This window comes from Salvelinus namaycush, chromosome 3, assembly GCF_016432855.1.
Source record: "Salvelinus namaycush isolate Seneca chromosome 3, SaNama_1.0, whole genome shotgun sequence".
Lineage (NCBI taxonomy): Eukaryota > Metazoa > Chordata > Actinopteri > Salmoniformes > Salmonidae > Salvelinus > Salvelinus namaycush.
In genome coordinates this window covers 74,736,039-74,753,402 of record NC_052309.1, presented here as the reverse complement: position 1 = coordinate 74,753,402, position 17,364 = coordinate 74,736,039, and the positions used below count along the sequence as shown (strand labels likewise).

Sequence of the window (17,364 nt, the reverse complement as noted above, 5' to 3'; positions counted from 1 at the left end):
TCTTTAACCAGCACCATTGAGCAGCATAGTGTTACATTAAAGTAACAAATGCAGTATTGGGATGTTTGAGGAGGTATTTGTGCAGTAAGCTTTCCCAGACTTAAAAAAACTACTCTGAAATCAACATTCCAGACTTCTGAGAGGCTATAAAGATAACAGATTTTTTACAAGGTACTTGAAACCCTTGACAATTCAGTGGGGATTTAACATGACTTTTAACCAGTTTATCAAATAGCACTTTGCTATCAGCTACTATACACAAACACTTTATAAATGCACACAGACACTTGGGTATTAATTCACCAGAAAATGTATTAGTCAAGCCCAGATTTTGTTTCAACTTTCAGTCCTACTGTACATAGACAGCCCAAATTATGATGCTAAGAACCCAGCCTCCTGAATTCTTCTCAGCCTAGGTTGAGGAGGCCTTCTACCATAAATAGCCAGACAGAGTTGATGAGGGTGTGGAGAGGGGGGAGCTGGAACTTTGGAAATGCCCCTCTAGCATCCAGAACAGCAGTTTTCTGTCTCTCGCTGCTTCTCCATGTTTCTCAACAGTTCCAGCTACACACGTGCACATTATTTCTTTGCTTTGTCAAATATTATGACTTGCACAATTTGTTTGCCTCTTGGATCTCGTAGCTCTCCCAAACCTCAGTCTTCTCATCTCCCTTTGCCTGAGCTCTGTTTGTATCCTAGGTGTCCTTCCTACCAAGGTGTACCCTCTCTAATGCCTATTTTCTTGTGTTTCTAATTCAGTTTGAATTTAAAGTTGTAAAGTTATCCAAACCTTGTCATGTCCTCAAGACTCCATGCAACACAGTATTTCCAGTATGTTAGCGTTCAAATAAACAGACCATCATAAGAGGTTTCCAATCTGGAGGTGTGGTATGTTCCCTATGCTTCCTCTCACTGTAAATGACCCACAACAGACCCACTGCACAGCGAACATGTAACAGTAGTTCGTTATCAGTTTGAGGGATTCCACTTTCACATCACATTACATCTGGGCTGCTCCAGCCAGTTATGGCCCTTCCTTCTCCCATCATGCCCAAATAAAGTGTCCAAATTCCTCCTGTGTGCCTCTTCTCTCCTTGAGATGTTTATAAGACCCTTGCTTGGTCCCACACTCAGCTACTCTCTCTCTGTGCTTGTGCGCTTCTGTATTTAACTGACAGTCTGTTTATGGCCATGTTACATAAGGCTCCACTATAATTTTAGTTTGTCATCACAGTCGCAGCCTCATACCTAAAGTAAGACTTTAAGATGAGCTTTAAAGGGGCAATCAGCAGTTATTACATCCATTTTTAGACATAAATTAATGTTTCCATTGATTCTTGAAGAATGTAACTTAAATGCTTCATGAGCTTAGTTTTAATGTCTTACCCCCATCAGAACCCAAAATATAAGCCTGTTTTACTCCAATGTTTGTAAACACATTCAATGTTAACAAACACTGTATAGCCTCAAAACATGGTTAAAACTATAATGTTGATATCATGGATGGTCAGTCCTTGCATCCATAGGTCTGTCTATGAATTTGAGAGTGATTACATTTCTCCAGCCCCATCCCTCAGCTTTTTACCAAAACAGTGGTTATTGTTTTAACTGCTGATTGGCCCTTTATGGTTTATAAGTCCTATCTTCACAAACCAGCTCTATCTAAGCTTGCTTAGTGTACCTTTTTCTGGTCATTGTTTGTTAAAGTGTGCACTCTCAGATTCACAGTGTTCCTCAAACTCTTCATGACTATGTCCTGATATTAAACGTCAACTATTGGGTTATAACATAGTTGTTAACATTGTTAATGGTGCTCAGTAGTTAGATCAGTAGCTCAGTAAGAGTCTAAGCTTCATAACCTCTTGGTTTATACACTATAGACTATTGTGTGTAAAGATGTCTGCCAAACTCAAACTTCTACTACCACTACAGCTAGCCTATCAGGCTGAAACTCATTTATTGTCAAACATGTGTGACCTTTTCCACACAAGTGCAATTGCAATCGTCTGAGCTGAGGCATTATGACTCTTCTCAACCCAAATAATTTACTTTTATAATGTTGGCAGGTCTGTGATCTTCTAGAAACCATTATAAAACAGGTATTTCTCCACTGGTGTACTGGTGGAAATAGTTAATTTGTCTTTGTCGCAGGCAGAGAAAGTCCACCTGACTTCCACTCTTCTTCATTTGAGAAGCCCTGCAAAAAAACACATTGGTGTCCCAACGATATGCTCCAACGTGTAATTACACTGTAACTGGAATTAGTCATTAATTGTCCATCATTATCTAGGAACCTCCATATTAAAAACCACTTGGAATCATGTGAGCTTTGCAGACAGTTTCACTGTTGCTCTACCATACTACTCTTGGCATGTTATCATCAACTTAATTGATTTACAGTAATCCTGCATGTATTGTTACTGGGTCAGGGTGTTTGAACTCCACTATTCCAGCACTCCCACAGCCCTCCACCATAACCCTTTTCCCCATCCTCCATCCCCTCATAGTGCTCTTTCCAGAACCTTCTCTTCATGCCCTGTCTGGTAACGCATTACCACCATATGTGTGCGAGAGTGAAAGTGGGACAGGACAAACAGCAGTAGGGTGAATCAGCACTGCTCCCCAGAGAGCAGCATGATGCCTGTTCCCCTTTGACACTCCACAGCCCGCTGGCTTTGCATTCCATTCCCTTGTCATCTGCCTGTGGACGAGCAGAGCAGTGGAGTGAAACACTGGGGTATAAGAGGAAAACCAGCTCATTGTTCCAAGTGACATCAGGCCCCCAAGCCATATAGGTCAGAGCAACGATCTCAAATGAAACTCTATGGAACACACTATACTATATGTGTGGGTATAGGGGGTGTATGGGGGTGTTGTATAGGTATGACAAGATGGTAGAAAAACACTTGCCAACAAGGGTGTTTAGCACTTTTCTTGGCTTCTTTTCAAAGAGATATCAATGTATTTTTTAAAAGTAGATTGTAGTATTTAGTTCCAAGTTTGTTATGGAAAAACCAATACAGGAATTGTAAAGCATCAGGGTTGAAAATGGTAAAGGAAGAATACATATAAAATGTGAATCACTACGTAAATACATTTGGGATACATTTAATGTATTATTATCAGGATGAATCATATTGCTATTCATACTGAAATCATTTTACATAAGAAAGTGATCAATTAAATATGATCAAGTGAGAAAGTATCCATTTAGCATTTTCAATATCTGCTTTCTTAACCATCCTTGACTATGACCGTAATTAGGGTTACACTGGTCTTGAACCTCTTTGCCAAACAATATAAACCAAGCTTCTTCAGGTTTATGATGGAGGGTGAATACTTTCAGGCCTGACAAATAATTATGTCATATAGGATCTACATCCACAGTAATGAAACACCTTGCAGCATGTATAAATATTACTTTATAATACTTTGTATAAATATAAAGTTAAATGTGTAATTCAAAACTCTAAAGGTCTGCCTTGACCTGTGATTGTGAGGTAGACCCTCAACTATTTAATAATAGCTATAGGTCTATGAATTTGTGATGTGCTTGATATTTATTTCATTTGGTAATGAAAGTGAAATTGGATGCAGTAAAATTAGGCAATTGAAAAGGATCATCCATCCAACATCCAATTCCCCTTAAGGTGGAAAAAGTGACACTGAGTGAGTCTAATGCCATACTGGTGACATCACCCAGAGGAAGAGGCAACGTCGGGATTGGATGGTGGCCCTAGCCAATCGCGCCGTACTCCAGAAATCCACAGATGGGAAGAGTTTAAAAAAGATTGAGAAAAGTGTTGCAAAGTGGTCCACAGCCTCACCAGAGTGAGCAAGAACGTTACAGAATCTGAATCCGCGGGTCTGTCATATCCATTGGAGTCCAGGGAGAAAGAGGACTTCGCTGTGGGTTTTCTCGTGCCAGGATAGAGGGGTGTATTTCACCATTTTAAAATCTCCTCTGTGAATAATCAAAGATAACTATGTCAAAGAATTTCAAAGGTGGACCATCCTTCGGACTTTCTGCTGAGGTCAAAAGTAAGGTATGTATCTCGCATGTCATGTAGCTTTCCTTTTAATTGAAATGAAAATAATGGGGTCTTTGCGTAATTGACATCAGTGGGCCAAGAGAATGCTCGCGCTCAGGAAGGTGCGCACTTGACGCTCGCATATCTTGTCACTACGTGCATCTTCTCAGATGTATTAGTTGTAGGGGAACCAATGGTATATCGAGGGCCAATAATATATTTTTGCTTTCTGTTAGGAGATTTTGTCGAATAGGCTTTTTGGACTGTCAAATTGGACTGTCAATGGTGATCATGGATTAATCATTAGGTCTAGGGCCTAGGCCTATACTGATAAATGGCAGCCTACCATTCTGACAGTTTACTTTATCGTTTAATATGTGAGGGCATCCAAACCAATTGTCTCTGATTCATAACTTCGAACTGGGTCGTTTAGATTACAGGTGATATCACCTAATCTGTCTGTCACAGAACACAATGACATAATTACTCCCAGATGAGCCCACAAGGCCTGATTTCAAGGTGTCTCTAGAAGGCTACCAGTATGTATATATTTTTTAAAGGGTCAATCTGTGATCGCTACATTCATTTTGGACTTTTAAATTCATGATACCCATTGATTCTTGAAGAATATGACTTATAAATCCTTCATTAGCTTAGTTCCTTGTTCTTACCCCATCATCAGAACCAATCAGTGGTTACATTTCTACAGACCCATCCCTAAGCTATTTTACCAAATCAGTGGCGGTTTGTCTGCTTTGTTATTGTTTGAACTGCAGATTGCCCCTTTAAAGTCTAAGCGAGAACTAAATGAGTCATCAACACCAACCAAGAGTCTATGGACCAGCTACTGTAGGCCTACCATGTAGGCGACTGTGCTATCAACATCCACTAATGTTTGGGAGAGATTGTATTTTCAGTGACAGTGCAATAACAGTGATGCACAATATGTGTGTGTGTGTGTGTCAAAACTGCTGATAACCCATGTTCAGCTTGGACACAGCATGACTCTGCCAATGGGGTCAATAACTATCCCAGGATATTCTAGAACTCCCAACTCCATGTCTGTCAATGACAACTGAATTTGCTATCCCTATCATCAACCTTATCGTGTTGGAAGAGCCCTGGTTCCTGCATACATAGTGGTTTCCTGTCCATACTTTCATAGGGGCACTCTTCAAACAAACATTTCCTTATACTTGGCCACCATGGTCATTAGTGCTGTAGTATAGAAATAGGTCATATTCAATAGTGTATCAGTCAGTATATATATATATATGGTATGACATCCGATGACAGTGGATATGCTCCAGAGACTGATAGACAAGTACGTCAGCAACCTAAACCTCCTTTTAAGGTGTCCCTGAGCTCTGTCTTACAACCTGAGCAGGTGTCTCTCTGTAAACAATTTACACTCCAGTGGGGAATGACAAAACCCTGTTGAGGCAGAGGAGAGGCAGACAGAACAAAGCCTTGTGGATTCACTGGAATGTCAACCTTCAACATGATTGTTTGTATCCAGGGGTGAAAGTAAATGTAATGTATTCCCGGTACAGGGACCTCCTGGGTGTGTACACACTTAAAGAAAATCATAGAATTACATATAGAATCCCTATTAATTTAATAGAATCTCTACAGGCCTAATAGTAAAGATTTGTCCTTTAACTTTTAAAATGTATTAGCCTATTTTTTAATGTGGTATAAACATGACCTGTCATGTGTTTTCATCTGAGTGTCAATCAATTACTTCAAAACGCTAATGTAGGCTACCTGCGCAAGTTACTCATGGACGTCTGAACAACAGGGGGTGCGGGAATAGTTTTTAAGATATATTTAGATATTTTTCTGCTTTTTATTTTGTTACATTTGTTAGTCAACTTGTCTATAATTAGATCCTTACAGCTCCTCTTCTGTCATTACTTGATGCTCATCTAGAATACTAGATAAAGCCTTGCTAATGATGGCATAAATCGATAGAATTATCAGTGCATCAACTACAATCTATACTGAACAAAAATATAAACGCGACATGTAAAGTGTTGGTCCCATTTTCCATGAGCTGAAATAAAAGATCCCAGAAATGTTCCATATCCACTAAAAGCTTATTTCTCTAAAATGTTGTGCACAAATCTGTTTGCATCCCTGTTCGTGAGCATTTCCCCTTTGCCAGATGTGGCATATCAAGAAGCTGATTAAACCACATAATCATTACACAGGTGCACCTTGTGCTGGGGACAATAAAATGCCACTAGCAGTTTTGTCATACAACACAATGTCACAGATGTCTTGAGGGAGCATGCAATTGGCATGCCGACTGCAGGAATGTCTAACAGAGCAGTTGCCAGACAATTTAATGTACATTTCTTGACTATAAGCCGCCTACAACGTTGTTTTAGAGAATTTGGCAGTATGTCCAACTGGCCTCACAACCGCAGACCACATGTAACCATGCCAGCCCAGGACCTCCACATCCACCTTCTTCACCTGCATGATCGTCTGAGGAGGGGGAGTGGGAGTGCTGAGGAGTATTTCTGTCTGTAATAAAGCCCTTTTGCGGGGAAAAACTCATTCTGATTGGCTGGGCCTGACTCACCAGTGGGTGGACCTGGCTCCCGAGTTGGTGGGCCTATGCCATCCCCAGCGCCCCTACCTAGTCAGGTGAATGAATTTATTTCAATTGACTGATTTCTTTCTATGAACTGTAACTCAGTAAAATCTTTGATATTGTTGCATGTTGCGTTTAAATCTTTGTTCTGTATAGGTGACATAGTTAAAGTTACTCTTTCATTTCTGCTTCTCTCACGGAGCGAGGACGTTTAGGGACCAGGGAGAATGCATCTGTTTGACCGGTTTAAAGGAAATGAAAAGCTGTGAAAACGATCCAACATGTTTCTGATAGTATTTCAGTTCGTCTTGGATGCATATTTAATGTGGCTGAAAATGAAATACTGTCAGCTTTTATGTAGCTGAAGAAAATTGCACTTTAAGGCTACACAACAGGTCCCTAAAAGCCTCAATCTCATTCTCTCAAAATGCTGAAATAAATCAATCGTATTTCTCCACTCCTGTTCCGGAGACAAAATTAGCATTTGGTCTATCATTTTACTGAGAGGAACACTTAATTCTGCAGGAGTTAACATTATAATAGGTGACATGTGAGGCCTACAGTCAGTGTCCAGACTTTAGTTACTATTCCAACTATTACGCTATTCCACACTAAAGTAATTCCGGAATCCATACAGCAGTGCCTTTTGATAAATGCAAAGATACATCACTTACAAAACACCAAAAAGTGATCCGAATGACATTCGGTGGTTGTCCTTCATTAGGCCTACACAAGTCTTGTAACCTGAATTGATGTGTATACTGCTGTCCGCGTGCATCTCGGTCTTGGCCACTCATCTCTGCCTTATCAGAATGTCAGTGTTGTTGTTGAATCACACTGCATTTTGGAGCGTATTGCACAAGTTTTCAAAAATTCACAAATTTTTCATGCGAATGACATGCGGTATGATAAATAGTGTGATAGCCAACAGTTTTCTTGAAATCTGTTTTAATTATTGTGATAGGTTCATGTTTTACCGGTATGACGTAAACCCACTCTTTATTTTGCCAGTACTCCATACTGGACCGTTCCGTCCTACTTTCACCCCAGTTTGTATCAACTTAAACCATTTTATTCCTTATGCCATGGCCTACGCTGATTTAATTTATATTTTCTCCACTGAGTTCATACATGAAAAACACTGATAGAATCAATGGATAGGTGCCAATTTTGGCATCAAAGACGTATACATTTTTAAATAAATGAACCAGTTCTGATTACATTCCTGACCTCCTGACACAGTTAAATGAAACTCTGACCCAAATACCTTGGCTGGATGCAAGTGCTGTCTGCAGGTCTTGGCATCTCATTATCAGATGTGGTTTGCCTGAGTAGATCGCCTCACTGTAAAAGGACAGATTCCGGAAAACCCAGAGGGAGAGAAGGAGCACAGGGAGGAGTAATAGGGAGAGCTGTTTCTCCCAAGTTTGGTGTGATGGACTGGAAGCTACGCAAACCCTGCTGCTTTGAAATACCTGTTTGTGTTGGCTCCTGGTCTCACAAGCCCTCTCCCAGACTGTGAGTGAGCAGAACATTCAGAAAAGGAGAGAGCGCAGAGCGAGAGGGGGGCTACAGACCCACCATAGAATTTCTGGTATTAGGGGGATGCGTTTGTGCCAATAGGGAAATACAAGGAAGCGGAGAATCAGTGTTTCTCCATGCAGGAATGTCCCATGGCCATTTTTCATTTTCTTCCTGTTGTTTTTGAACTCTAATCTTCATCTTTAGGTTTTATTACAATGGGTAGGCTTTCAAAGGAAAGTGGAGAGGAATGTTATCCCTCTGTTACAAGATGAGAAAGGAAAAGGGAGGAGGGATAATAGCTCTGATGAATATCATACTTCAATGGCTCTTTTACTATAGTTACAGTTTGTTGTAAGATCATTTGTATTTTTCAGGTAGCCAAGCACCTGTCACAAGATCATTCATCAGCATTCGTCAGCAGAACTGACAGTTACAAGACATTAACCTGAGTGTTTGCAGATGTTAGGATGCAGTCAAATCCAACACATTTACAATGCATTTGGGAAGTATTAAGACCCCTTCACTGCGTTGTTTTCGCTTTGTCATTATGGGGTATTGTGTGTAGAGGAAAAATAATAACTTCATCCATTTTAGAATAAGGCTGAAATGTAACAAAATGTGGGAAAAGTGAAGGGGTCTGAAAACTTTCCGAATGCCTCTTCAGTTGGCCCAGAAGTATGACCCCCAGAAGGAGGAGGAGCTGAGGCTGTGGATCCAGGACGTAACAGGCAAGAAGATCGCTGATCCTTTCATGGAGAACCTAAAGGATGGGGTCATCTTGTGCGAGTGAGTGAGCGATACTCTCCTCAGTACTGTGGCCGTACAGAATGTCATGTAGAATGGCAGAGCATATTGTGTGTCATATCACCATATGACTTTCTTTTGCTTCCAATATCGTTCAGTCTCATTCATTTCCCCACTGTTAATGATGACTGGGCCACTCAAAGTCAGAACAGTATTTTGACTGTTGTTCTGTGCTTTCTCTTTCCTTGTGTGTAGACTTATCAACACACTTCAGCCAGGATCTGTGAGAAAGATTAACACTTCCCCTCAAAACTGGCATCAGGTAAGCTTGTTCTGAGACAGAATAATTGTTTTTGTATTATTATATAACATCATGTCCATCATGTCCATCATGACGTGCAGTAGGCTATAGTTATTATAGATACTTTGCATAGTATTGAGCAGCATAAGCATGCCAAGAGTCAGTAGTTTTTTCCACTCCATACCTTTCATCACTGAACTCGCTAAAATATGTAACCAGATAGGTAGTCTTTTGCTTGGCATAGTGTTTATTTATTTACATTCCAAGCTGCAGCTACGTCGTTTAATGAGGCACATCTCAGCGTGCGTCTTCAGATCTCTTTATATGAGACTCAAAAAGAAAACAGCACTTTTAAGTGTTTGTTGAGGCACTTCCAAAGAATCATCCATGACATACAATGTTACTAAGAATCAATGCACTCACATGTGGTGGTCCCTTTGTCAGGAATAAAAGAGAAAAAGGTTATCCAACTGGTGAGTAGGGCTTTGAAGAAAACCCCAGAAAGCTGATCATTTTGAAGTCCTGAGTCTCAAATAGAATGACTATTTAAAGAAACATGACAATATCAAAATAACAAATAACTCAGTAACTGGTGTCCTCTTTGTTTGTACTCTTGCTTTTACCCCAGTGGACCATTTGCTCTTGGCTAATTCTTCTTCCTTTTCATTGCCCAGCTGGAAAACATTGGCAATTTTGTCCGAGCCATCACAGTTTATGGTATGAAGCCATACGATTTGTTTGAGGCCAACGACCTGTTTGAGAATACCAACTACACCCAGGTCCAGAGCACACTCATCACCCTGGCTGGAATTGTGAGTGGAAACCCATAGAGGAATCTCAGTACATTGTACAGTACTGTATGTAGAAAGTATTGTCAGTGGCTTGTAAGAAACCTACTTCACGTGAGGATCCATAATCTGTTTTTCTAACCTTCCCCTCTTTCACCAGGCCCAGTCCAAAGGTTTCCACTCCAAGCATGACATGGGAGTGAAGTATGCAACAGCACACCAGCGCCGTTTTGCCCCAGACATGCTGAAGGAAGGGCGCAATGTCATTGGCCTGCAGGTCAGAACAGTCTTTGTATCATATACACCTTATACACGAAGATATCACTGTTATTACATGTGTAATATAAGTAGTAGTAGCAGCATGTTATAACATACCTTCATTTGTTTTTAGTTTGGCCGATAGGATTGTTTTAATGGTATTATAGTTCAGGCATAACCAGTGCACTACCTTTGCCTGCCTGTCCAGATGGGTACCAACAAACTTGCCAGCCAGAAGGGCATGACATCTTATGGCACGCGGCGTCACCTGTACGACCCGAGGGGGGGAATGGAGAACCCTCTGGACCAATCCACCATCAGCCTCCAGATGGGCACCAATAAGGGTGCCAACCAGGTGGGGCGCCATTTGATGTTACAAATAGATATTCTCTGGTAGAGATAGAATTGACTAACATTCTGTACATCTTGGGAGTTTTCCCCCTCTCTGCCTATCATGAAAGCAATTAATATGATATAAAATATTACACTTTGTAGCCTATATCTAATCCTCCCCTGCTTTTCTTCCTCTCTCAGTCTGGCATGACGGCCCCTGGCACCAGGAGACACATCTATGACAAGAGTCTGGGCTTGGAGGAATGCGACACCTCCACCGTCTCACTGCAGATGGGCACCAACAAGATGGCGTCCCAACAGGGCATGACCACATATGGCCTCCCTCGGCAGGTCTACGACAACAAGTACTGCTCCAACCCTGATGAATTCATCAACAACGGGGAGAGGGCTGAGTTTGACGGTACTATGTACTATGACTAAAGAGAACAGGATAACCCCAGTCCCCTCCTCTCAATAACCCCTCTCCACCAGCAAGACCACCCAAACTGTTATTTACTGTTTTCATTATCCTCATCCCTTGCTGTTTTTTTTTTGTGATCAACCATTCAAATCATTTTTGTCCTTTGAGGGGATTTATGCCTGGTTCAATCTCTTTGATATTGTTTTTTAAAATCAATTTAATGTAGTTGCCCACACACCTCTCTCCCTTTGCAATGGAGATTTTTCTATTCAAATACGATGAAAATAAATACTAAAAATACTAATGTCAAGAGACCCAATTCCTTAATTAATCATTTTTTATCTATAGATCTTTTATAGTTTATACAATTTTTGATTTTCAGTTGTAGAGCCCCCATCAAGCTTAAACATTGAGAATACAGGAAAAAGTTAATTGAATGGAAAGAAGTGACCGACATGTTGCTGTTAACCTTTAACCCCTGAGGAACAGGAGTCAGCTCTGGGATTCAATCCCTCTGGATGACTCGGGGCCCACAGAATCAGACTGAGTCTTCCAGGACACAGGGACATGGACTAGAAGCTTTGATCAGATGTATTCCTTATGACTTTGCCTGTGTATGCACCTCTGCGCTGTGCTAAAATCCCTGCTCTAGCTCACAGGACTGCCAACCAGACATTTTATACCACAGATGGAATTTTTTTTCTAGTATTCTTTAAATCATTAGAAGATCAGTAGTAGGGTTCTCAAACCTGATACTTGAATTAATGTGAGCCCCTGTAGGCATCGTGAAAAGCCAATAGATTTGAATATTTTTAGTATTATTAGCAGTATTCAACACGTCTCGCATACTTCATTAGTGGTAAACAATGCAGATTAAATGTTTGCCATTGTGTCAGCTATGTTAATGTGGATGTCATATAGGCCAGTTTGCATGAGACAAGTTATAATCCCCCTATAGTCTCCATGGCACACAGCTTTAATATATTGCTGCGCTATTTGCACTTTGCATCACCTTGTTGAATATGCACATGGATAGAATAGTTTATGACTAGAAGAAAGGCGGATAAATCAGGTCATTGAGAGCCATAACATCTGCACGCTGTTATACACGAGCTAACGGTCTAATTAACGTCCACTTAGTCATAGCTCAATACAGCAGACCCTGTATCACTAACTACTACATGATATGGTGTACCCACCGCAGATCTTGAATGTAATGTGATTTTGAGCACTGCAAGATGTGACAGTCATTCTGTGGATTCATTAAGTAATCACCTTGTACCAGCAGTCGCAAATGAATAGCATAAGTCTGCAACATATTTATGCTCGGGATAATGTAGCCTAACACAGCTGCTAATGGTTTAAACATTAAACTGTGCATGCTTGACCAAACCTTTGAAAAGCAGGCTAGTTTGCTTGCTAAGAGGTTTGTTCAAGATCAGACACTTCCTTTGTTGCACCTGCAACATTCCACAGAACACATCTCTATGCCTTGCATGCTCATGTACAAAGCATGGATTGGTTATACCTTGTCCATAGATTGCTTACAGGAAGGAAAACAACATTCTTTTTTAATTTGGGTGAACTATCCCTTTAAGATAAAATTGAACGGTCTTGATATCGGTTACTGGGTGGTATTGTGATGTTTTTAAATAGGAAGTATTGGAGATAAAGCTACATAAAATAGAGTCCCTCCTGAGGTTCTGACCTCTGGAATTTATAGTGATGATTTGTCAAACTTTTGAAGGCTTAATACTTTAAAGGGAACGTTGTTTGATGCTGAGCTCATAATCTGAATGCCATGTGTCATTTTCCCCCCTACATTAGTGTGCCATCTAGTGTTTTGAAATCCCTTTAACATTTGAAAAAAATAAACTACATTCCACAGATTTAAGGTAAAAGTAATTTGCGCCACAAGAGGTGTCTTTTATTAAAGCACCTAACTTATTCTGTATTGTCACATGTCCAATAGATATATATGAAGTCAGTTGTGCATTAAGAAAATATTTTTAGTTTAGAATGAGAGCCAACAGTGCCTAGCCAAAATACAATTGGCAATATTACCCTCTGGTCTAAAATGTGTGTCAATGTTGTTCAGACTATCAATTGTTCAGTATTCTGAAAATCTTGTATTTATTTGGCTTTCACTTACAATGAAATTAGCTGCAATACAATAAATCACATCAGAATTACAATAATTTAATTTGGGTTGTGAGTGCAAAACTTGCCACCAGGCCATATCGGATTATTTTTCATTCATATTTGTTCCTAGATATTTTAACCATTTCAGCGGTATGTGACAGATGCAGTTAGGTGTGAATTACATTGATGTGTTTATTGTTCAAGTCATTCCCATACAAAAAAAACATTGAAATAAAAATCATGACATCAAACAAAAAAACTACAGAATCACCCCTTTTAAATTTTTACTAATGAAATCTACTTGCTCCATTAAAAGGGGGACATGGCAGCTTGGGAAAGTCTAAAGACATATCCACCAACAGGCTTGCCTGTAAAACATAACAAATGATGAGGTGGTTTGAAACTTAGTGGTATTCTCAAAGATCAGGACCATTGGGACATTTCATTGCCCTACCCCCATCCCACCCTGCCACAGAGGGAGAACAGGAAGTATATCTTTCTTCATATCAAATCCATTAGTGTGTAGACACTGAAGATTTCACAGATGTGTTATCTGTCTTTGTTTGTTCTCCACATTCACTACTTGACAAAGCCCTGGCCCAGCCAGAGATATGTGACCCATCGTAGGGAATGAGGGGTGAGGTCAGACAGGAATAGAGTCAGGGGGACCACTGCTACTGATTGGCTGCTTCGCAAGCATCTATCCAATCACTGTAAACGTCCACTGGTTCTGAAAGATCTGGGGACAAATGTCAAGGAAAAGTTCATTTGGGAGGTACAGTTGTAAAGACTTGGCTTTTAAATTGTATTTATTTACAAATGCACAAGCCAATCTGGGAGCTATATGGTGTGTAGATATGTGAATATAGTGATCCAATCAAAGAATCGAAAGGATACAAGTAATGGGGGTCTGGAATTCTTCCAAGCAGACGGTGCACGATATTATTCCTGTGTTTCGAGTGCGTTCCCTGAAAAGAGAAAAGAAAATGTGCATTTGGATAGGGTGTTAGGATATGTATCAACATGTAATCAGTGATCATATTTTACAGCCAGACCATATGCTGTTCAACACAACCAAGCGAACTTACATTTTGACATCACAGGACTTCTCGTGGTTACAAAAGGGACAGGTGAATTGGGTGTCCAAGTTACCCGTCAGTTTCTTTTTGGGAGGTGGCTTCCTCTTTGACTTTCGGCGTCCCATTCTCGATGTATAATCTGTAAAATACAATAGCTACATTTTTCTGAGTTTACAAAACAAGTTCTGTTGACAGTCAAATTCAATAAATAATTAGGTCAATCGTGTTAGCTAGCATATATTATATCTAGTGTATGGTGATGATATTCATTTGATTTTGGGCAAAGTCATATGCTGCGTTCATCGCGTAATTTCGGAAAATACTACTTGTAAACTGGGAACAACGAATGTGCGGGTTCATGTGCTTTGAACTCGTTGAGAATGCCGATTGCTGGTTAATGGCAAACAAGCTGTGTCAACCATGAACGAAAAAGTACAGCTTTCATGCTCAGACATATTAGTGTTAAAATAACACTTTTATAAATCATGTTTTGTTGTTGAATTTAACTGCTGAAATTGCTGTTATCGAGGTATTGGCCTTAGTAGTTGATGTCAGACAGAGTTCATCATATGGGCAGTAGAGCAAATTGGAGCACAGGGATGACAGACAAGTTTCCCATTAGTAATTACGAGTTGGAGGTGCGTTAATTTATTTTCCCCAGTCCTATGCCCCTATTTGCAAATTTACGAGATGTTATAAATGCATCAATATTCTGCCGCTATAGACCATCTGCTAGTACGCATGTGCGAGCTAATACATCACGATTGTGTAAACAAACACATTTTTAACCGTATTTTCCACATAAATTCAAATGATATTTTATTTTCGATCATTTAAAAAAGTCAGATGTCGATGATTAACGTTACTATTCTCTTGTTGGAGCCATGTTCACACTACACAAGTGTGTAGTAGATAAATTCCCCGCCATCGCGCATGGACTTTTCTATAAAATAGGAGCTCAACAATAATGCCTTTTATACAAAACGTCCTGCAAATTCTATAAGTCCATTTCCAACAATATTGTTAATTGCATGAACCGTTTATTTTTGGGATGATTTCTGAAGAGGCAGCTAGATAGTATTAGCTAGTAACGTTAGAGCGCGAGGAAAACAAAGTTAGCTTGTGTTAGCTAACTAACGCTGGATTTGTAATATGCTAGCTATGCACAAAAAAAATAAATAGGAGAATCACACATGTAATTTAAAATCGAGCTGGATATATAATTTAGTTGTTTGCATGTTAGCCATATAGTAAAGCACGCTGGATTAAGCATTTTCTTACCAGATAAATGACCCAAGTAATGACGCTAACAAATAGAAATTGTATCCGGAAATTATTCTGAACTCTTTCATCTGATTGGAAGATTAAGGCGCATTTTAGGGTTGTCATTGGTCAAACAAATTATCAACCCGCCTCTCAGAATTTATATACCTCTTTGATACAATCCCTAAATAATTCAAATATATACATTGATTATGTAGTCTACCACAGGAGGCTGCTGAGGGGAGGACGGCTCATAATAATGGCTGGAATGGAATAAATTCAATGGTATCAAACACATGGAAATAATGTATTAATGAGTTTGATTACCATTTCATTTATTCTGTTCCAGCCATTACTATGAGCCTGTCCTCCCCAATGAAGGTGCCACCAACCTCCTGTGTTTAATAGTCTACAGTACATAATTATTGATTAAAAAAAACAGCCTTTTACCTGAATTATTGATAAAGAAATGTGTTGAATGTACAAAGCTCAAACAGAAAATTATTGTCAGTGTAGACCAAATGTTATTTTATTTGGCTGTCATAAAGAAGACAGTGTGAGACAAGGTAGGGCAAAAGGTAGATTGAGGATTCCAGCTATGAACTTTATAACCTTCTGCAACAGAGACAAAATGAAGAATTCACTTCTAATGTGTTTACCCTTATAACATATACATCAATTTAAGTGTGCTTATTAATTAGATGATAACATGAATTACTGTTGTCAGTAATAGATGAGAAACAGCAAAGAATGTTATTTGTGTGCTTTCATTTACCTGGCAGACACATTGATTTCCACTTTAATCTTTGGTGTCATTCCTTTGGCACATGTTCCACTTTGCCTGAATCTGAATCTGAAGTGGCTGGCATAACCCTCTGTCCTATTCGTTCAGTTCGGCCTAGTGTGCGATGCAAGAGACCATGCACACAGCAATAAAAACTGATCTATCAATAAAAACTGATCTCAGCAAACAGAAAAATACACTTTGTATTTCAATGCAAATGCTGTATCTTTTGTGGATCAACAGAAAGTTAATTACCAGATATCTTACCCGTTTTATTGGGAGCCTTGCCTTTCGATATTGTTATAGTCTGAATCTTAGTCTGTAACTCAGAAACATCTGACCTAGGGGAGAACACTTGTTATAAGGATGCATCATCATAATTCCTTTAGTAATAGCAGTCTGTCAGATTGCTTGCCATGCTCGTCTACTCTAACCTCACCCCAGAGCTTTCAACTTAAATTTGACCTGAGCATGTCCTGAGGCCTCTGCAGTTTGAGTGTGTCGTCCTTCATCTGATAGCTGTCAATCCTGCTCTCCAAGCACTGAAAATGGAGACAGATAGATACATATTCCAGAACATTACATTTTTACATTTTAGTCATTTAGCAGACGCTCTTATCCAGAGCGACTTACAGTAGAGTGCATACATTTTATTACAGAACATGTCACATGACATGAGATAAGCTTCAGCAGTCCAAATCATTTTAGCTCAAGTATAGTTCAGAAGATTGTTTCAATTGTAAAGTTTGTATAATTTGTTTGATGAGTGAAATCATTCAGGTCAAAGTGATTTGGGGGAGAGAAATGTTGAGCTCTGAAATACCATATCTTTGCAGTATTTCTCTGTCAATCTGCGCATTGTTTCATCTCTTAGTTTTTCTAAAAAGGAAAGGAAAACTTGAGCAAGGTTTATAAAAAGCCTCCATTAGAACAACATCATGGAAGGGGGTCTTGTTCTGAAAAACATAAAATCAAACTTGCTAAGCAGGCCATGAAAGTTGTGGACTTCCTCCCTTAGCTCAGCAATCTGCTCCCACAGGACTCTTCGACTGAAGAAACAGACAACATACACAGAAAAATATGGAGAGGGAATT

General features: G+C 39.6%; 2 protein-coding genes across 2 annotated transcripts; one reads left to right on the top strand and one right to left on the bottom strand.

Annotated features, from left to right (window-relative positions):
- The first annotated feature begins 3,825 nt into the window (after positions 1 to 3,825).
- On the top strand, positions 3,826 to 13,040 carry LOC120038309 (calponin-1-like). The gene is made up of 7 exons (XM_038984109.1): positions 3,826 to 4,046; positions 8,822 to 8,943; positions 9,157 to 9,223; positions 9,877 to 10,014; positions 10,151 to 10,267; positions 10,457 to 10,603; positions 10,783 to 13,040. Exons 1-7 carry the CDS (start codon positions 3,987 to 3,989, stop codon positions 11,020 to 11,022), a joined length of 891 nt encoding a protein of 296 aa, XP_038840037.1. The 5' UTR covers positions 3,826 to 3,986; the 3' UTR covers positions 11,023 to 13,040.
- Positions 12,892 to 15,566, bottom strand: LOC120038323 (transcription elongation factor 1 homolog). The gene is made up of 4 exons (XM_038984116.1): positions 15,505 to 15,566; positions 14,233 to 14,362; positions 14,042 to 14,112; positions 12,892 to 13,883 (listed from the first exon to the last, which is right to left on the bottom strand). The coding sequence occupies exons 2-4, from the start codon at positions 14,346 to 14,348 to the stop codon at positions 13,819 to 13,821; spliced, it is 252 nt and encodes an 83-aa protein (XP_038840044.1). The 5' UTR covers positions 14,349 to 14,362; positions 15,505 to 15,566; the 3' UTR covers positions 12,892 to 13,818.
- Between the last annotated feature and the right edge of the window lie 1,798 nt (positions 15,567 to 17,364).